Below are 22,707 nucleotides of genomic sequence, written 5' to 3' on the forward strand. Positions count from 1 at the left end.
AAGGCAAGTGGCGAGACGGAGACGTTTAGGGAGGGAATTCCAGAGATTGGGACCTAAGTGGCTGAAAGCACCATCACCAGTGGAGGTGGTGGGGAATGCAGAGGAGGTCGGAGCCAGGGGAGCAGAGAGCTGGGTTACCGAGATGGAGACAAGACGAGGCTATGGAGTGATTTAAAGACCTGGACAGCAATTTTGTGGTGTAGGAGAGCCAGGAGCCATTGTAGGCCAGTGATGGACGAGCGGGACTTGATGTGGGATAGGATAGGGGCAGCAGTGTTTTGGATCAACTGAAATTTATAGAAGGTGGAAATGGGTGTCCAGTAAGGAGAGCATTGGAGTAATCAAGCCTGGAGATGCTGAAAGCATTATGACAGTTTCAGCAGATGAGGGTTGAGGTAGGAACTGGGAGTGGCTGATGTTATGGGGTGGAGATAGCTTGTCTTTGTGGTGGAGAGAACATAGGGTTGGAAATTTAGTTCAGTACAAACAGATGCCGAGTTTGCCAACAGTCTGGTTCAGCCTGACACCGTGGTCGGGAAGGGGTATGGAATGAGTGGAGAGTGGAATTTGTGGTGGGATGGGGTGGAGCAAAGACGATTGGCTTTGGTCTTCCCAATGGTCCTACGTTACAACAGTGACTACACTTTAAAAGCACTTCATTGGCTGTAAAGCACTTTGGGACATCTTGAGGTCGTGAAAGGTGCTATATAAATGCAAGTCTTACATTTTATTTGTAGCTGATCCAATTTTGGACAATTAGGTGGACATCACAGAGGCAGTGGTGAGGTCAAGTGAGGTGGTGAAGACCTAGAGCTGGGTATCATGTGACCCAATGTCTGCAGATTATGTTGCCAAGGGGCAGCATGAGAAAAATGAGAGGGCCAAGGTCAGAGCGTTGGGGGACTCTGGAAGTTATGGTACGGGACAAGATGCTCTGTCTACGATCGGATAGGTAAGAGTGGAACCAGGCAGAGGCAGTCCCATCGAGACATTAGAGGAGGATGGTATGATTGACTATGTTGAAGGCTGCAGAAAGGTTGAGGAGGACGAGGGGAGATAATGCACCTGGGTCGCAGCTACAAGAGAATGCTGGTCAGAGCTGTGGAAGGGCCATCAGCCCGAGTGGAGGGATTCAAATGGCATTGTGGAAGAGATGGGCATGGAGGTGGGAGCTGACAACACATTCAAGGACCTGGGAGAGGAAAGGGAGTTGACCGTTACCCAGGACAGATGGGTCAGAGGGTGGGATTGTTTGAGGAGAGGGGTGTTGACAGCAGTTTTCAAAGAGAGAAGGAACCATTAACAACACCAGGGAAGGAAGTTGGGTGGTGTGGAGTTTAGTGAAATGGAGTCAAAGGAACAGCAGATAGACCCCATGGATGAGATGAGCTTGGAAACGTCGGGGGAGATATGGAGGAGAAACTAGCGGGGCTTCAGGCTAGAGTGGGAGGAGGACAGGGGGACTTGACTTAGGGCACAAAGAAAAGTGGGGTGGCAGCAGAATGGATGATCATGATCTTGATGATGAAGAAATTCATGAGCTCCTCAGACTTGGTGGTGGAAGAGGCAGAGGAGGAGGATTTAAGGAGACAGTTAGTAAAAGAGAAAAGAAGCCTTTGGAACACCACTGCCATAAAGTTTTGACAGCCACACATTTGGCCCTCCCGCTTGCTCTCTCCTGTCTTAAATCCTGTTTTCCCGTCGCCCCTATACCCGCTCTGACCTCCCCTGGCTCCCCATCTCCCAACACCAGATTCAGAATCCTTGTCCTCCTCTACAAACTCCCACTCATGGTCTTTCCCTACCCTACGTTGGCCATCTCCTCCAGCCTACACTCTGTGGTTTACCGACACTTGTCTGCTGTGCTTCCGCCTCCCAGTGTTTCTTTCTTCATGGAAGAGATTTCAGCCGTCTAGGTCCCAGCCTCTAGAACTCCCTCCTTGCAACATGCTACTTCCCACGCCACCTTTAAAAGCCTCCTTTTCGCCTGCGCTTTTGGTGAACTCTCCTAATTCTCCTATGACTGCTTCACCTGCTATCTTCTATGTGATGTGATGCATTGCTGCCCGTATCCTAACTCACACCAAGCCCCGTTCACCCATCTCCCCTGTGCTCGCTGACTTACACTGGCTCCCGGTCTGGCCGTGCCTCAATTTAAAAATTCTCATCCTTGTTTTCAAATCCCTCCATGGCCTCGCCCCTCCCTAACTCTGTAGCCGCCTCCTCCAGCCCCACAACCCTCTGAGATCTCTGCTCCTCCAATTCTGACCTCTTGTGCATCCCAGATTTTAACCGCCCCACCATTGGTGGCCGTGCCGTCAGCTGCCGAGGCCCTAAGCTCTGGAATTCCCTCCCTAAACTTCTCTACCTCTCCTCCCATAAGACGCTCCTTAAAACCTACCTCTTTGACCAAGCTTTTGGTCACTTGTCCTAATATCTCCTTTTGTTTGATAATGCTCCTGTGAAGCGCCTTGGGATGTTTTACTATGAAAGGCGCTATACAAATGGAAGTTGTTGTTGGATGTTTTATTACGTTAAAGGGACTATACAAATACACACAAGTTGGCGTTACCGATTATTTGTACCCTACAACCCATGACTTATATAAAGGTAGAAAGTAAAGTTACATTGTGTTTAGAATCCATGGGTAATTGCGAACATTCCTTGCCTTACTGCACTTCAGCAATGATCCTGTCTGCCCCTGGCTCTTGCTTCATGTATGATTGTCTTTGCCACAATTTGCATGCTTCAGGGTTGCGAGTAATTGCTCTTTTCCTTGTTTTTTTTCTGATTGACGTTGCTTCTATTTAAAATCACTTTACAGTGAGTAAAACTCGAGGCTTTTGGACACAATATGGTCCAGAAACTCCCAGCCGTGTCAAGTGAGTAGCCCAGTACTGCACAGCTATATTTGCTTAAACTTTCTCATCGCATTGTGAACAATGTGAGCTGAGGCTTTTATTTTTAAAAAGGGTACGAATGGTAAGGCTCTGTTGAAGCTTCAAGAATGCAGAGAGTTTTACCCATTGTACTCCTTTTCAAAAATAAATGGTTTATAAAATCGACTGTAACACCACTTTGCGTTCATGTATTCATTCAACTGTTGAACACGATCGGGGGATGCCTGGCTAGAGTTTCCCCAGTGGTGTGAGGGGATTTAGCTAATAGTGGGTGCAGCATCTTCCCTACCCCCCAGTGTTTTCCCCCTCCTCCCCTGAAGGTGCTGACTGATTCTGGGTACCGTACCAATGGCACCGACTGCCCTCTGGTACTCCTCACCCAAGAGGCCATTCTTCGCGTGAGCCTAGCCATTGAGTGTCGGTGGGACCTTCGATCGCGGGGGGTGGGCTCTTGAGTTCGAGCACATCCATACGTACATTTTCCAACAGGGGCGGGGTCACTGGATGCCAGTCAGCAGATTTACTCCCCGCCCCCCCCCCCCCCCTCCCTGCTCCCCCACCTTTCCAGCCTTGAGGCAGTATAGTCTGAGTTAAGATGAGCTAATTCAGCACAAGAATAAATTTAAAAAAATCAAAGACTTGCACCTCAGCACATTTCTCAAAGTGCTTCACATACAATGAATTACTTTGAAGCGGGGTGACTGTTGTTAAGTAGGCAAATACAGCAGCCGTTTGCACACAGTAAGATCCCATAAACATCAGTAAGACTGTTGGCCAGTTGCTCATTTTATGGTGGTGTTGGTTGAGGGAGGAATGTTGGACAGGACACTGGGAGAATTCTCTGCTCATCTTCTTCAGATAGTGGACATCTCCTGAACCACCAGATTGGAGAACTAATCTGTGACCGATGAGCCCCTGCCTTCTCATACGCTGGTGAGGGATTGAATTGGTGGCCATGTCTTCAGCTGTTGAGGGCTTAAGCTCAGGAATTCCCTCTTTAAACTTCTCCGCCTCTCTTTCCTCCTTTAAGACGCTCCTTAAAACTTACATCTTTGACCAAGCTTTTGGTCACCTGCCCTAATATCTCCTTATGTAGCTCGGTGTCAAATTTTGCTTTATAATGCTCCTGTGAAGCAGCTTGAGATGTTTTACAACATTAAAGGTACTATATAAATACAAGTTGTTGTTGTTCTACACTGAATCTGTCACCTTCCTTGGGAAAATACTTGCAGAAGTCTTCAGATGGGTTTCACAGTGTGTTGTGTCAAGACTCCTGAATGGAACAAAGTCTTTATGATTTGTCTAAATACTTTCAAGAAGTGTCTGATTTATCCATTTGTGTGTAATTCTGTTCCTTTTATTAAAACATTGATATTAAAGGACACATATCTGCCACTGCTTTACCTGTGCTCAAAAATATATGGTGGGGATATTTTAATTTGTACATTCAAACCATTAAGGTTGGAACGAATAGCAGAGAAGATGTGATAGATCAAGCAGGTGGGTGACAGAAATCTTGGGTTTTAACAACCTGAAGATTGTGAGGGGACTGAGGGAGGTGAGGTGTTCCACAATTTTGAGGGCCTTGAAAGGAGTGAGTTAAAGTAGGGGACAGTGCAGTGAACTTTGATTTCAATACAGGGAGGAGGAAGGTCTATCTGAAGGGTTGGAGCAGCAAGCGAGGAAGGAGAACGGACCATAGTGGTATTGATAAAGTAGAGAGGTTTTCAATGGAGAGAGATTGGAGGATCAGGTGAAAAAGTGATCACTTAAGATGGCAATACCCTGATCCCTTGTGGGGACCACTGCGTTGCTGTAGATTGGGCAGTTGCCACCTTTCCCCCACATTGTAGTGGACAGGGACAGTGGTTAATTGATAGTCTCTGTCTAACTTTGTGAAAACCATTGTTCTTCCCCAAACAGTGAACTTCAATTTTCTGTTTCGTTTCTGGGCTCTGAACAAGAGTGGTGAGAAAGGAGCCCGGGCGTTGGAGATGGCGCTGCACACACTGAAAATGATGGCTCTTGGAGGAATTCATGATCACATCGGGCAGGTAGGATAGCCCTGAGCGGTGTGAGAAATCCTCTCTAGATGAGGTGGCGATGGGGATAATTGTGGGTCTAAGTAGATGTAAGCAGAGTTCACTTGGTTAGGCTGAGTGACAACCAGATGTTTGCTTTAAAAGACAGACAGACTTGCATTTGCACTTAAACAACACTTGTGACTCCCACAAAACATCTTAAATGAATCACTTTGCGATGGAGTGACTGTCGCTGTCTAGTTGCCCAGGACACTGGGAGAGCTCCCTGTTCTTCTTCGAATACTGTTATGGGGTCCTTAACATCCACCTGAGCCATCGGAACAGATGAACGTTTCGTTACAATGTCTCATCCAAAGGCATTCCTTCAAGAAACGCAGCAGTTCCTCAGTACAAGCATCATCCTGGACCACGTGCTCAAGTTTTGGCATGGGTCATGTTCTGAATGAGAAGTGAGAGTGCTACCAACTGAGTCAAGCTGACACATTTCTACTTCCACTGCTCCTCATTCTCTCTATCCTCCACATATTTCAGGGTGGGACCAGTGAAACATTGTGTTCACCTTGATGGCCCGATTTTTGGATTAATTAGAACGAGCGATGGAGATCCCCATTGAGACTTCAACAACAGCAACTTGAATTTATATACAAAAGCAAAATACCGTGGATGCTGGAAATCTGAAATAAAAACAGAAAATGCTGGAAACACTCAGCAGGTCAGGCAGTATCTGTGGAGAGAGAAACAGAGTCAATGTTTCAGGTCGATGACCCTTTGTCAGAACTGGAAAAAGTTAGAGATGGAACAGGTTTTAAGCAAGTGTAGGGGCAGGGAAAGGGGGGAGGGGCAGAAAGAACAAAAGGGAAGGTCTGTGATAGGATGGAAGGCAGGAGAGATTAAATAACAAAAGGGATGATGGTGCGAGACAAAAGGAGATGGTAATGGGACAAGTAAAGAAACAAGAGTTTAAAAGAGGTATAAATGGGAATGGCAGAATCTAAATAGCTGCCATGTTAAAAAATACAGGCAGTGGTTATGGTCTGAAATTGTTGAACTCGATGTTGAGTCCAGAAGGCTGTAAAGTGCCTGATCAAAAGATGAGGTGCTGTTCCTCGAGCTTACGCTGAGCTTCGTTGGAACAGTGTGAGGGCCAAGGACGGTGAGGTCAGAGTGGGAGTGGAGCGGAGAATTAAACTGACAGGCGACCGTAAGCTCAGGGTCACCCTTACGGACTGAACGGAGGTGTTCCGCAAAGTGGTCACCCAATCTGCATTTGGTCTCCCCATTATATAGGAGACCGCATCGTGAGCAGCGAATAGATTATACTAAATTGCAAGAAGTACAAGTAAATCGCTGTTTCACCTGGAAGGAGTGTTTGGGGCCCTGGACAGTGGGAAGGGAGGAGGTAAAAGGGCGGGTGTTGCATCTCCTGCACTTGCACGGGAAGGTACCGTGGGAAGGGGAGGGGGTGATTGAGGAGTGGACGAGGGTGTCGCAGAGAGAGCGGTCCCTTCAGAATGCTGAAAGGGGAGGGGAGGGGAAGATGTGTTTGGTGGTGGGATCATGTTGGGGGTGGCGGAAATGGCGGAGGATGAGCCGTTGAATGTGGAGGCTGGTGGGGTGAAAGGTGAGGACAAGGGGATCCCTATCGTGGTTCTGGGAGGGAGGGGAAGGGGTGAGAGCAGAAGTGTAGGAAATGGAACGGACACGGTTGAGGGCCATGTCAATCACAGTAGAGGGGAATTCTCGGTTGAGGAAAAAGGAAGACATACCGGAAGCACTAGTATGGAAGGTAGCATCGTCAGTGCAGATGCAATGGAGAAACTGGGAGAATGGAATAGAGTCCTTACAGGAAGCGGGGTGGGAGGAAGTGTAGTCCAGGTAGCTGTGGGAGTCTGGGCTTATAGTGGATGTTTGTTGATAGCCTATCCCCAGAAATGGAGACAGAGAAGTCGAGGAAGGGAAGGGAAGAGTTGGAGATGGACCATGTGAAGGTGAGGGAAGGGTGGAAATTGGAAGCAAAATGAATGACATTTTCTAGTTCAGGGCGAGAGCAGGAAACTGCACCGATACAGTCATTAATGTATTGGGAAAAGAGATGAGGGATGGGACCTGAGTAGGACTGGAACAAAGAATGTTCCACATATCCCACGAAAAGGCAGGCATAGCTAGGACCTATGTGGGTTCCCATAGCAACACCTTTAATTTGGAAGAAGTGAGTGGAGTCAAAGGAGAAGTTGTTCAATGTGAGGCAAGTTCAGCCAGGCGGAGGAGGGTGGTGGGCCTCTGTTCAAGGAAGAACCGTCCTGGTAGGCGATGGAGGTGTAGAGGAATTGGGCATCCATGGTGAAAAGGAGACGGTTGGGGCCTGGAAACTGTTAACGTGGCAGTGGGTGTTGGAAGAGTCGTGAATGTAGGTGGGATGAGACTGGACAACGGGAGAAAAAAAAGAGTCAAGAGAGGAAGAAATCCATTCCGTGGGGCAAGAACAGGCTGAAACGATGGGTCTACCAGGGCAGTCCTGCTTGTGGATCTTGGGAAGGCGGTAGAAGCGGGCTGTGCGGGTTTTGGGGAACTACGAGGTTGGCGGCTGTGGCGGGAAGATCTCCAGAGCAGATGAGGTCAGTGACAGTCTTGGAAACGATGGCTTGATGTTCGGTGGTGGGGTCATGGTCCAGGGGGAGGTAGGAGGAGGTGTCAGAGAGTTGGCGTTCAGCCTCTGTAGGTAGAGGTCAGCTCGCCAAACAACAACAGCACCACCCTTGTCAGCAGGTTTAATGACAATGTTGGGGTTGGATCTGAGAGAATTTGTATAGCGCCTTTAACGTAGTAAATCGTCCCAAGGTGCTTCATGTGAACGTTATCAAACAAAATTTGACACCGAGCCACATGAGATATTGGGACAGATGACCAAAAACTTGGACAAAGAGGTAAGTTTTAAAGGAGCGTCTTAAAGGAGGATAGAGAGGCGGAGCGGTTTAGGGAGTGAATTTCAGAGCTTAGGGCCTAGGCAGCTGAAGGCACGGCCCGCCAATGGTGGATCGATTAGAATCGGGGATGCACAAGAGGCTAGAATTGGAAGAGCGCAGAGATCTTGAAGGCTTGTAGGGCTGGCAGAGGTTACAGAGATTGGGAGGGGCGAGACCATGGAAGGATTTCATTTGAGGCGTTGGTGGATTGGGAGCTAATGTAGGTGAGTGAGCACAGGGGTGTTAGGTAAACGGGACTTGGTGCGAGTTAGGATACAAGCAACAGAGCTTTGGATGAGCTTCATTTAGCTGTAGCTACTATGACCGGAAAGCCCTGCAGCGGGTAGTCAAAACTGCCCAACGCATTACCGGCACTCGGCTACCGACCATAGAGCACATATACCAGAAACACTGTCTACGGAGGTCACGGTCCATCATCAAAGACCCTACCCACCCCAGCCACAGTCTGTTCGCCCTCCTGCCATCTGGGAGACGCTACAGATGCATTCGCACCCGTACGACCAGATTTAGGAACAGCTTCTTTCCCAGGGCTGTCATCCTACTGAACTCCACAAATAAACTCTAAAGCCTGCACATCTGCCAATGCACTTTATTATGGTTATGTTTATGTTAATATATTACAAGCCAAATGTATGTTGAATGTTTAAATGTCTTAATCCAAATGTACACTCTCGGGAGCCGCAAGCCTACATTTCGTTGTACTGCACTTGTGCACTAACAATGACAATAAAAGTTGAGTTGATTTGATTTGATTTATGTAGGGTGGAAGATGGGAGGTCAAACAGGAGAGCATTGGAATAGTCAAGTCTAGAGGTAACAAAGCCATGGGTGAGGTTTTCAGCAGCAGATGAGCTGAGGCAGGGGTGGAGTCGGGCGATGTTACGGAGGTGGAAGTAGGCGGTCTTGGTGATGGTGCGGATATGTGGTCGGAAGCTTATCTCAGTGTCAACTACAACACCAAGGTTGCGAACGGTCAGCTTACAGCCGCAGGGAGTTGCCAGGGAGGGGGCTGGAGCGGTGACTAGGGAACAGAGTTTGTGGCGGAGACCAAAAACAATGGCTTCGGTCTTCCCAATATTTAGCTGGAGGAAATTTCTGCTCATCCAGTACTGGATGTCGGACAAGCAGCGTGACAAATCGGAGACAGTGGAGGGGTCGAGAGAGGATGAGGTGGTGAGGTAGAGCTGGGTGTCGCAGCACCTATATGGAAATTGAATTGAAATTCCTGGAGTGACACTCTCCAGTGAATCGACACCCTACCCCAATCAGGCAATGCACTAATCCTAAATTAACTGGAAGATAATCAGAAAGACGGCAGTGTAGCTCGTGAATCCTACCTTTAGGCCTTTATGAAGAGGCATTCTTGATGATCGGCACTGTGAAAAGCAAAAGTATGTATAAAACAGAAGAGGGATAATTCACCTGGGGCAAGGGGCAGCCAAGAAGATTGGAGTTTAGCTGCTCCAACTCTATTCTATTGCTCACCCCCATCTTCCTTCCCACCACAATCGGTGGCAGGCCTATGCCCTTCGTGCTCCCGAAACCCATCCCCATTCTTGTACCTCTCCCCACCTTCAAAAGCTTCCTCGGAACTCGAGAGCCGTCTCCTTCAATGTTCGCTTTAAGCTGTGCGCGGCCGCCCAGTAATCTGCAAGGTGTCCCACGCAGGACGCTCGTTGGAAATACTGCGCACGCGCAGAAATGTAAAGGGACCGCGCATTGAAATAAACAGGCTGCGCACAACAATGACAATTTAGAGGGAACATTGGTCTCCTTACCTCCACTAACTTCCTCTTTCCTTTCTCCCTTCCCTCCCCTCCCCCACCTGCCTTCCATGGGAAATTGTGCTACGTCGAAGGCTCCAACAACAACAACAATGTGTATTTATATAGCGACTTTAACGTAGTAAAACGTCCCAAGGTGCTGCACTGGAGTATTTTAAGACAAAAGATTTGACACTGAGCCACATAAGGATAAATTAGGACAGGTGACCAAAAGCTTGGTCAAAGAGGAAGGTTTTTAGGAGCGTGCTAAAGGAGGAGAGAGAGGTCGAGAGGCGGAGAGGGGAGAGGCGGAGAGGTTTAGGCAGGGAATTCCAGAGCTTAGGGCCTAGGCAACAGAAGGCACAGCCACCAATGGTTGAGCGATTATAATCAGGGATGCTCAAGAGGGCAGATTTAACAGTGCAAGTTGTCCATCGCCTCTGGTACCACGGGTTCAGTTCTGACAGAGAGCTGTACCCCCTCCCTTTGCTATCCGTCTCCAGCACTGCTTCTGTCAGAAGGCTCCTAAACATTGGGTCTTGGCTTGTTTGTGGTACAGTTTCCATGGCAAGTCTTTGCAGAAGCCTCCTCATTATAGCATGTTGGCCCTGAGGCTATGCAACAGCAGCTCTGGAGTGTTGTAGTGACTGTGGAGTGTTCATGACCTACTTGTTAAGAATTAAGTTAACACTCGGAGGACAGTGCTGGTATTTTTAATTACTGATACCCCTTTGATAGTACAGAGCCGCGTATTGGCAGCGGTTCTGTGACATAACGAGGCCCTCTTGCCGTGGGGTGGAGCTGGCAGTGAGGGACAATTGTGAAGTTGGAATTAAATTGTGTTATCATCACTCATGTACTCGCTGACCTACATCGGCTCCTGGTCCACCAGTGCTTCAATTTTAAAATTCTCATCCTTGTTTTCAAATCCCTCCATGGCCTCGCCCTTCCCTATCTCTAACCTCCTTCCGCCCTATAACCCTCCAGAGACCTCTGTGCTCCTCCAATTCTGGCCTCTGGTGGATCTCGGATTTTCATCGCTCCACCATTGGCGGCCGTGCTTTCAGCTGCCTGGGCCCTAAGCTCTGGAATTCACTCCCTAAACCTCTGCCTCGCTACCTCTCTTTCCTCCTTTAAGACGCTCCTTAAAACCTACCTCTTTGACCAAGCTTTTGGTCACTTGTCCTACTATCTCCTTATGTGGCTCGGTGTCCAATGTTGTTTGATAACGCTCCTGTGAAGCGCCTTGGGACGTTTTACTATGTTAAAGACGCTATATAAATACAAGTTGTTGTTGCAAGGTACAGGAGGCAGCTGGAGCCTGTGGGACTGAACCCCAGCACAGAATAAGCACCTTCAGGTGTGCCAAGGGTGAAAATTCTAGAAAGTAGACAATTGAGTATTAAAATTTGCCTTCGCTTTCGACTGTTTGGTTCCACACCTGTCCGCGCTGGGCTGAAAGTGGGCTTTTGAATTTCCTGGACTCTGGTTGACTCGGTTGGGTTGCGTCCCTGGGAATCCCCGGGAATCCGGCCGCCGCCAGCCAGTCGGTAGGTTGTGGAGCTTTCTGCAAGCCTCTAATGTGATGATAAGAAAGAAATAACTTGCATTTCTATAGTGGCTTTCGCGACCACCGGATGTCCCAAAGCACTTCACAGCCAATGAAGTACTTTTGAAGTGTAGTCACTGTTGTAATGTGGGAAACGCGGCAGCCAATTTGCGCACAGCAAGCTCCCACAAACAGCAATGTGATAATGACCAGATGATCTGTTTTAGTGATGTTGGTTGAGGGATAATGTGGGATAGATTAATATCCGAACGAATAGTCCATTCAGGCGGTCATGGGCATTGATGTCAGTAGATGCAGTGGATGCTTGTTCCAATGTTAATGTCGCTCTGCTCTCTGCCAGGGCTTCCATCGCTACTCCACAGACGGGAGGTGGCACGTTCCCCACTTTGAGAAGATGCTGTATGACCAGGGGCAGCTGGCTGTGTCCTACACAGAAGCTTATCAGGTAAGCTAAAAGAAAGAGAAAACTCTTTACACGTTCCCCCCACCCCCCCCCCCGCCAATTTTTCAGTCTCTATTTTTGGCAACATTTCTGCTCATCAAACTGAGTGATTCTAATTCTGGGGACCGGAATGTGTCCCAATTTCAGGGCCAGCATCACAGGCACAGCGCGGGTTAGATACAGAGTAAAGCTCCCACTACACTGTCCCATCAAACACTCCCAGGGCAGGTACAGCACGGGTTAGATACAGAGTAAAGCTCCCTCTACACTGTCCCATCAAACACTCCCAGGGCAGGTACAGCACGGGTTAGATACAGAGTAAAGCTCCCTCTACACTGTCCCATCAAACACTCCCAGGGCAGGTACAGCACGGGTTAGATACAGAGTAAAGCTCCCTCTACACTGTCCCATCAAACACTCCCAGGGCAGGTACAGCACGGGTTAGATACAGAGTAATCTCCCTCTACACTGTCCCATCAAACACTCCCAGGGCAGGTACAGCACGGGTTAGATACAGAGTAAAGCTCCCTCTATACTGTGTGGTGGAATAACTGAAGTGGTGTGAGCTTAGCACCTCCAGGGGCTCTGACTCCGGATTTGCACCACAAGTTTAAAGTCACTATGAAGCTGGAATCACTTCATACAAAACATAAACTAACAGTCTTGGCCCTGAACTCTGGAATTCCCTCCGAAACTTCTCTGCCTCCCCACCTCGCTCTCCTCCTTTAAGACCCTCCTTAAAATCTACCTCTTTGACCAAGCTTTTACATAGAAACATAGAAGATAGGAGCAGGAGTAGGCCATTCGGCCCCTCGAGCCTGTTCTGCTATTTAATGAGATCATGGCTGATCATCCAAATTCAGTACCCTGTCCCTGCTTTCTCCCCATATCCCTTGATTCCTTTAGCCTTAAGAAATATATCTAACTCCTTCTTGAATATATTTAATGAATTGGCCTCAACTGACTTCTGTGGTAGAGAATTCCACAGGTTCACCACTCTCTGGGTGAAGAAATTCCTCCTCATCTCTGTCCTAAATGGCTTACCCCTTATCCTTAGACTGTGACCCCTGGTTCTGGACTCCCCCACCATCAGGAACCTCCTTCCTGCATCTAGTCTGTCTAGTCCTGTTAGAATTTTATAAGTTTCAATGAGATCCCCTCTCATTCTTCTAAACTCTAACGAATATAAGCCTAATCGACCCAATCTCTCTTCATATGTCATTCCTGCCATCCCAGGTATCAGTCTGGTGAATCTTCGCTGCACTCCCTCCATGGCAAGAACATCCTTCCTCAGATAAGCTGACCAAAACTGCACACAATACTCAAGGTATAGTCTCACCAAGGCTCCTGTAGTCGAATCCTCTCGCTATGAAGGCCAACATACCATTTGCCTTCTTAACCGCCTGCTGCACCTGCATGCTTACCTTCAGCGACTGGTGCACAAGGACACCCAGGTCTCGTTGCACTTCTCCTTTTCCCAATGTATTGCCGTTCAGATAATAATCTGCCTTCCTGTTTTTGCCAACAAAGTGGATAACCTCGCATTTATCCACATTATACTGCATCTGCCATACATCTGCCCAATCACCCAACCTGTCCAAATCATACTGGAGTTTCTCTGCATCTTCCTCAAAGCACACACACCCACCCAGCTTTGTGTCGTCTGCAAACTTGGAGATATTACATCTAGTTCCCTCGTCTAGATCATTAATATATATTGTGAATAGCTGGGGTCCTAGCACCAATCCCTGCGGTACCCCACTAGTCACTGCCTGCCACCCGGAAAATGACCCGTTTATTCCAACTCTTTGCTTCCTGTCTGCCAACCAGTTCTCTATCCAAGTCAGTACCTTAGACCAAACCCATGTGCTTTAACTTTGCACGCTAATCTCTTATGCGGGACTTTATCGAAAGCCTTCTGAAAGTCCAAATACACCACATCCACTGGTTCTCCCTTATTAATTCTACCAGTTACATCCTCAAAAAATTCCAGTAGATTAGTCAAGCATGATTTACCTTTTGTAAATCTATGTTGACTTTGTCCGATCCTGTCACTGTTTTCCAAGTGCTCTGCTATTACATCTTTTATAATGGACTCTAGCATTTTCCCCACTACCGATGTCAGGCTTAACAATTATAATTCCCCGTTTTCTTTCTACCACCTTTTTTAAATAGTGGGGTTACATTAGCTACCTTTCAATCCATGGGAACTGTTCCAGAGTCTATAGAATTTTGGAAGATGACCAGCAATGCATCTATTATTTCTAGGGCCACTTCCTTAAGTACCCTAGGATGTAGATTATCAGGCCCTGGGGATTTATCGGCCTTCAATCCCGTCAATTTCCCTAACACCATTTCCCTACAAATAATGATTTCATTCAATTCCTCCCTCTCATTAGACCCTATGTTCCCTGACATCTCTGGGAGTTTATTTGTGTCCTCCTTTGTGAAGGCAGAACCAAAGTATGTATTTAATTGGTCTGCCATTTCTTTGTTCCCCATTATAAATTCCCCTGATTCTGACTGCAAGGGACCTACGCTTGACTTCACCAATCTTTTTCTCTTCACATATCTATAGAAGCTTTTACAGTCAGTTTTTATGTTCCCTGCAAGCTTACTCTCATATTCTATTTCCCCACTCTTAATTAATCCCTTTGTCCTCCTGTGCTGAATCCTAAACTGCTCCCGATCCTCAGGTTTGCTGCTTTTTCTGGCCAATTTATATGTCCTCTCCTTGGATCTTATGCTATCCCTAATTTCCCTTGTTAGCCACGGTTGAGTCACCTTTTTTGTTTTATTTTTATGCCAAACAGGGATAAACAAATTCTCTAGTTCATCCATGCGATCTTTAAATGTTTGCCATTGCCTATCCACCGTCAACCATTTAAGTAACATTCCCCAATCCATTCTAGCCAACTCGCGCCTCATACCGTCGTATTTTCCTTTATTTAAATTCAGGACCTTAGTCTCTGAGTCAACTACTTCACTCTCCATCTTAAAGAAGAATTCTATCATTTTATGATCACTCCTCCCCAAGGGGCCTCGCACAGCAAGATTTCTAATTAATCCTTTCTCATTACATAATACCCAGTCTAAGATGGCCTGATCTGTAGTTGGTTTCTCGACATATTGTTCCAGGAAACCATCCCATATACACTCTAGGAATTCCTCCCCCACAGTATTGTTACTAATTTGGTTAGCCCAATCTATATGTAGATTAAAGTCACCCATGATAACTGCTGTGCCCTTATTGCACGCGTCTCTAATTTCCCGTTTGATGCCATCCTCAACCTCAGCATTACTGTTTGGGGGTCTGTATACAACTCCCACCAACGTTTTCTGCCCCTTGGTATTTCTCAGCTCTACCCATACAGATTCCACATCATCAGAGCTAATATCCTTCCTTGCTATTGTGTTAATCTCTTTAACCAGCAATGCTACCTCACCTCCTTTTCCTTTTTGCCTGTCCTTCCTGAATATTGAATACCCCTGGATGTTGAATTCTCCGCCTTGGTCATCCTGGCGTCATGTCTCCGTAATCCCAATTATATCATATCCTTTAACATCTATTTGCGCAGCTAATTCATCCACCTTATTACGAATGCTCCTCGCATTAAGACATAAAGCCTTCAGGCGTGTTTTTTTAACACTTAGTCCTTTTAGAATTATTATTTACTGTAGTCCTGTTTGATTTACACTCTTGATTTCTCTGCCTTCCCCTTTTGCTTTTCTCCTTCCTGTCTTTTGTTTCTATCCTTGCTTCCCTTTCCTCTGTCTCCCTGCACAGATTCCCAACCCCATGCCATTTTAGTTTAAACCCTCTCCAACAGCACTAGCAAACACTCCCCCTAGGACATCCGCCCCGGACCCGCCCAGGTGCAAACCATCCAGTTTGTACTGGTCCCACCTCCCCCAGAACCGGTTCCAATGTCCCAGGAATTTGAATCCCTCCCCCTTGCACCATTCCTCTAGCCACATATTCATCTGAAATATCCTTCTATTTCTACTCTGACGAGCACCTGGCACTGGTAGCAATCCTGAGATTACTACCTTTCAGGTCCTACTTTTTTATTTACCTCCTAACTCCCTATATTCAGCTTTTAGGACCTCATCCCATTTTTTACCTATATCATTGGTACCTATATGCACCACGACAACTGGCTATTCACCCTCCCCTCTCTAGAATGCCCTGCAGCTGCCCCGAGACATCCTTGACCCTTGCACCAGGGAGGCAACATACCATCCTGGAGTCTCGTTTGCGGCCGCAGAAACGCCTATCAATTCCCCTTACAATAGAATCCCCGATCACTATATCTTTCCCGCTCTTTCTCCTCCCGTCCTGTGCAGCAGAACCACCCAGGGTGCCACGAAGTTGGCTGCTGCTGCCTTCCCCCGATAAGCCATCCCCCTCAACAATATCCAAAGTGGTATATCTGTTTGAGAGGGGGATGGCCACAGGGGACCCCTGCACTACCTGCCTGCACCTACTACTCTGCCTGGCGGTCACCCATTCCCTTCCTGCCGGTGCAGCCTCTACCTGCGGTGAACCAACTCATTAAACGTGCAACCCACGATGTCCGCAGCATCACGAATGCTCCAGTATGTATCCATTCGCAGCTGCAGCGCCGCAATGCGGTCTGCCAGTAGCTGCAGCCTTCAGTCACTCTAATGTCTCCTTCTTCAGCTCGGTGTCAATTTTGACTGATTGCGCCCCTTGAACAATCTTGTGACGGCTTCCTACATTAAAGGTGCAAAATGAATGCAAATTGTTGTTCTTAAAATGCACTCCAAGAGAACTTACAAACCTCACTTATCCCAAATCTCAATGTCCTCAATCAGTTTCTGTGCCAAATATCTATCCCTCTTGAATTTGTGACACTTTGCACCTCTGATCTGCTTCATCTGCTTTGCCCTCAGTTAAAAATAGTTAAATCTATTATTCCTTTTAAAATTAGTCCACAATGATCGTATTATTAAAACTGGCAGGCCCATGTTTAATGCGTCAGAAAATCGTGCTGCTGCACATTTCTTCATTCACCACAAGAGGGAGCTGGTGATACATGAATCCCAATAAAGTAATTGAAGTGGGACAACTCCTGAGGGTGGGAATCTGCAGCAACATTCAGTGCCCCTGGGCTTAACATTTAGTTCCTGGTTACGTTTTTCTCGACAAAAGATTTTATTTTAAATATTTTTCCTAATCTTGTTTCTTAAGTTTTCCACCCACCACCTCAACCTGTGCAGTTTGGGGCCCGAATGCCAGTCAAGGTCTTGTCTGGCTCCCATTCTTCCGGAGAAGCCTGCTTCCTAATATCAGGAATTCCCACTCCCCACTCCAGGGAACGGCCCGTTCACCACAACTGGAAATCGACAGTTTTGGGGGTCACATATTGGTGGGTTGTGAGGACAACGCAGTCGGGGTTTGGAACTCGTCACACCTGGAACTGTGGTTCTGGATTATGCCCCCAGTGCCAGTCAGACCCCTGTGCCCCCCCACTCCCATGCCCTCCGTGCCAGCCAGACGCCTGTGCTGCCCCCTCTATAGCCCCAGTCGGACCCTTGTGTTGCCCCCCCATGACCCGAGTGCCAGTCGGGGTCTTGGCTGGCTCCTATTCTTTAGGAGAAACCTGCTTCTTAAAATCGGGAATTCATACTCCCCTCTCCAGGGAACGGCCTGTTCACCACAACTGGAAATTGCCATCTGCTGATTTTGATGTGCGAAGAGCCCTCGTACTGTCTCACTCTCCCTGATACTGTCTCTGTACAGCCCCACTCTCCCTGATACTGACTGTACAGTCCCACTCTCCCTGATACTGACTGTACAGTCCCACTCTCCCTGATACTGACTGTACAGTCCCACTCTCCCTGATACTGACTGTACAGTCCCACTCTCCCTGATACTGACTGTACAGTCCCACTCTCCCTGATACTGACTGTACAGTCCCACTCTCCCTGATACTGACTGCACAGTCCCACTCTCCCTGATACTGACTGTACAGTCCCACTCTCCCTGATACTGACTGTACAGTCCCACTCTCCCTGATACTGACTGTACAGTCCCACGCTCCCTGATACTGACTGTACAGTCCCACTCTCCCTGATACTGACTGTACAGTCCCACTCTCCCTGATACTGACTGCAGAGTCCCACTCTCCCTGATACTGACTGTACAGTCCCACTCTCCCTGATACTGACTGTACATTCCCACTCTCCCTGATACTGACTCTGTACAGTCCCACTCTCCCTGATACTGACTGTATAATCCCACTCTCCCTGATACTGAGTGTACAGCCCCACTCTCCCTGATACTGTCTCTGTACAGTCCCACTCTCCCTGATACTGACTGTATAATCCCACTCTCCCTGATACTGAGTGTACAGCCCCACCCTCCCTGATACTGTCTCTGTACAGTCCCACTCTCCCTGATACTGACTGTACAGCCCCACTCTCCCTGATACTGTCTCTGTACAGTCTCACTCTCCCTGATACTGACTGTACAGTCCCACTCTCCCTGATATTAACTGTACTGTCCCACTCTCCCTGATACTGACTGTACAGTCCCACTCTCCCTGATACTGACTGTACAGCCCCACTCTCCCTGATACTGAGTGTACAGTCCCACTCTCCCTGATACTGACTGTACAGTCCCACTCTCCCTGATACTGACTGTACAGTCCCACTCTCCCTGATACTGACTGTACAGTCCCACTCTCCCTGATACTGACTGTACAGTCCCACTCTCCCTGATACTGACTGTACAGTCCCACTCTCCCTGATACTGACTGCACAGTCCCACTCTCCCTGATATTGACTGTACAGTCCCACTGCTCCTGATACTGACTGTACAGCCCCACTCTCCCCGATACTGGCTGTACAGCCCCACTCTCCCCGATACTGACTGTACAGCCCCACTCTCCCCGATACTGACTGTACAGTCCCACTCTCCCCGATACTGACTGTGCAGTCCCACTCTCCCCGATACTGACTGTGCAGTCCCACTCTCCCCGATACTGACTGTACAGTCCCACTCTCCCTGATACTGACTGTACAGCCCCACTCTCCCCGATACTGACTGTACAGCCCCACTCTCCCTGATACTGACAGTACAGACCCACACTCCCTGATACTGACTGTACAGTCCCACTCTCCCTGATAGCGACTGTAGAGTCCCACTCTCCCTGATACTGTCTCTGTACAGTCCCACTCTCCCTGATACTGTACAGTCCCACTCTCCCTGATACTGACTGGAGAGTCCCACTCTCCCTGATACTGACTGGACAGTCCCACTCTCCCTGATACTGACTGCACAGCCCCACTCTCCCCGATACTGACTGTACAGTCCCACTCTCCCCGATACTGACTGTACAGTCCCACTCTCCCCGATACTGACTGTACAGCCCCACTCTCCCTGATACTGACTGTACAGTCCCACTCTCCCTGATACTGACTGTACAGTCCCACTCTCCCTGATACTGCCTGTACAGTCCCACTCTCCCTGATACTGACTCTGTACAGTCCCACTCGCCCTGATACTGACTGCACAGTCCCACTCTCCCTGATACTGACTGTACAGCCCCACTCTCCCTGATACTGACTGTACAGCCCCACTCTCCCTGATACTGACTGTACGGCCCCACTCTCCCTGATACTGACTGTACAGTCCCACTCTCCCTGATACTGACTGTACAGTCCCACTCTCCCTGATATTGACTGTACTGTCCCACTCTCCCTGATACTGACTGTACAGTCCCACTCTCCCTGATATTGACTGTACAGCCCCACTCTCCCTGATACTGTCTCTGTACAGTCCCACTCTCCCTGATAATGACTGTACAGTCCCACGCTCCCTGATACTGACTGTACAGTCCCACTCTCCCTGATACTGACAGTACAGTCCCACTCTCCCTGATACTGACTGTACAGCCCCTCTCTCCCTGCTACTGACTACAGTCCAACTCTCTCTGATACTGACTGCACAGTCTCACTCTCCCTGATACTGACTGTACAGTCCCACTCTCCCTGATACTGACTGTACAGTCCCACTCTCCCTGATACTGGCTCTCCAGTCCCACTCTCCCTGCTACTGACTACAGTCCCACTCTCTCTGATACTGATTGTACAGTTGCAATCCCTCTGATTCTGACTGTGCTGTCCCACTCTCCCTGATACTGACTGTACAGTCCCACTCTCCCTGATACTGACTGTACAGTCCCACTCTCCCTGATACTGGCTCTCCAGTCCCACTCTCCCTGATACTGACTGTACAGTCCCACTCTCCCTGATACTGACTGTACAGTCCCACTCTCCCTGATACTGACTGTATAGTCCCACTCTCCCTGATACTGACTGTACAGTCCCACGCTCCCTGTTACTGACTGTACAGTCCCACTCTCCCTGATACTGACTGTACAGTCCCACTCTCCCTGATACTGGCTCTCCAGTCCCACTCTCCCTGATACTGACTGTACAGTCCCACTCTCCCTGATACTGACTGTACAGTCCCACTCTCCCTGATACTGACTGTACAGTCCCACTCTCCCTGATACTGGCTCTCCAGTCCCACTCTCCCTGATACTGACTGTACAGTCCCACTCTCCCTGATACTGACTGTACAGTCCCACTCTCCTTGATACTGACTGTACAGTCCCACTCTCCCTGACACTGACTGTACAGCCCCACTCTCCCTGATACTGACTGTACAGTCCCGCTCACCCTGATACTGACTGTACAGTCCCACTCTCCCTGATACTGACTGTACAGCCCCACTCTCCCTGATACTGACTGGACAGTCCCACTCTCCCTGATACTGACTGTACAATCCCACTCTCCCTGAAACTGACTGTACAGCCCCACTCTCCCTGATACTGACTGTACGGTCCCACTCTCCCTGATACTGACTGTACGGTCTCACTCTCCCTGATACTGACTGCACGGCCCCACTCTCTCTGATACTGACTGTACGGCCCCACTCTCCCCGATACTGACTGTACGGCCCCACTCTCCCCGATACTGACTGTACGGCCCCACTCTCCCCGATACTGACTGTACGGCCCCACTCTCCCCGATACTGACTGTACAGTCCCACTCTCCCTGATACTGACTGTACAGTCCCACTCTCCCCGATACTGACTGTACAGTCCCACTCTCCCCGATACTGACTGTACAGCCCCACTCTCCCTGATACTGACTGTACTGTCCCACTCTCCCTGATACTGACTGTACTGTGCCACTCCCCCTGATACTGACTGGACAGTCCCATTCTCCCTGATACTGACTGTACAGCCCCACTCTCCCTGATACTGACTGTACAGCCCCACTCTCCCTGATACTGACTGTACAGCCCCACTCTCCCTGATACTGACTGTACGGCCCCACTCTCCCTGATACTGACTGTACGGTCCCACTCTCCCTGATACTGACTGTACGGTCCCACTCTCCCTGATACTGACTGTACGGTCCCACTCTCCCTGATACTGACTGTACGGTCGCACTCTCCCTGATACTGACTGTACAGTCACACGCTTCCTGATACTGACTGTACGGCCCCACTCTCCCTTATACTGACTGTACGGCCCCACTCTCCCCGATTCTGACTGTACAGCCCGACTCTCCCCGATACTGACGGTACAGTCCCACTCTCCCTGATATTGACTGTGCAGTCCCACTCTCCCTGATATTGACTGTACAGTCCCACTCTCCCTGATATTGACTGTACAGCCCCACTCTCCCTGATACTGACTGCACAGCCCCACTCTCCCTGATACTAACTGTACAGCCGCACTCTCCCTGATACTGTCTCTGTACAGTCTCACTCTCCCTGATACTGACTGTACAGTCCCACTCTCCCTGATATTGACTGTACTGTCCCACTCTCCCTGATACTGACTGTACAGTCCCACTCTCCCTGATACTGACTGTACAGCCCCACTCTCCCTGATACTGTCTCTGTACAGTCCCACTCTCCCTGATACTGACTGTACAGTCCCACTCTCCCTGATACTGTCTCTGTACAGTCCCACTCTCCCTGATACTGACTGTGCAGTCCCACGCTCCCTGATACTGACTGTACAGTCCCACTCTCCCTGATACTGACAGTAGAGTCCCACTCTCCCTGATACTGACAGTACAGTCCCACTCTCCCTGATACTGACTGTACAGTCCCACTCTCCCTGATACTGACTGTACAGTCCCACTCTCCCTGATGCTGACTGTACAGCCCCACTCTCCCTGCTACTGACGACAGTCCCACTCTCTCTGATACTGACTGTACAGTCTCACTCTCCCTGATACTGACTGTGCAGTCCCACTCTCCCTGATACTGACTGTGCAGTCCCACTCTCCCTGATACTGGCTCTCCAGTCCCACTCTCCCTGCTACTGACTACAGTACCACTCTCTCTGATACTTGCTGTACAGTCGCAATCCCCCTGATTCTGACTGTACAGTCCCACTCTCCCTGATACTGACTGTACAGTCCCACTCTCCCTGATACTGACTGCACAGTCCCACTCTCACTGATACTGGCTCTCCAGTCCCACTCTCCCTGATACTGACTGTACAGTCCCACTCTCCCTGATACTGACTGTACAGTCCCACTCTCCTTGATACTGACTGTACAGTCCCACTCTCCCTGATACTGACTGTGCAGTCCCACGCTCCCTGATACTGACTGTACAGTCCCACTCTCCCTGATACTGACTGAACAGTCCCACTCTCCCTGATGCTGACTGTACAGCCCCACTCTCCCTGCTACTGACGACAGTCCCACTCTCTCTGATACCGACTGTACAGTCTCACTCTCCCTGATACTGACTGTGCAGTCCCACTCTCCCTGATACTGGCTCTCCAGTCCCACTCTCCCTGCTGCTGACTACAGTCCCACTCTCTCTGATACTTGCTGTACAGTCGCAATCCCCCTGATTGTGACTGCACAGTCCCACTCTCCCTGATACTGACTGTACAGTCCCACTCTCCCTGATACTGACTGTACAGTCCCACTCTCCCTGA

The 22,707-nt window shown here is 48.9% G+C and overlaps 1 protein-coding gene across 6 annotated transcripts in view; it reads left to right on the plus strand.

Annotated features, from left to right (window-relative positions):
- The window catches only part of spata20 (spermatogenesis associated 20), a 475,652-nt gene that overhangs the window by 32,141 nt on the left and 420,804 nt on the right, over positions 1 to 22,707 (plus strand). For all 6 annotated transcript variants that reach the window (XM_085963329.1, XM_085963324.1, XM_085963327.1 and 3 more), the window contains exons 7-8: positions 4,824 to 4,954; positions 11,600 to 11,704. In XM_085963329.1, the coding sequence (XP_085819455.1) occupies positions 4,824 to 4,954; positions 11,600 to 11,704 (236 nt within the window). The remainder of the gene's footprint in view (positions 1 to 4,823; positions 4,955 to 11,599; positions 11,705 to 22,707) is intronic.

Source organism: Somniosus microcephalus, chromosome 21 (assembly GCF_052327205.1).
Source record: "Somniosus microcephalus isolate GS21.2 chromosome 21, FLI_Smic_1.0, whole genome shotgun sequence".
NCBI classification, from domain to species: Eukaryota; Metazoa; Chordata; class Chondrichthyes; order Squaliformes; family Somniosidae; genus Somniosus; species Somniosus microcephalus.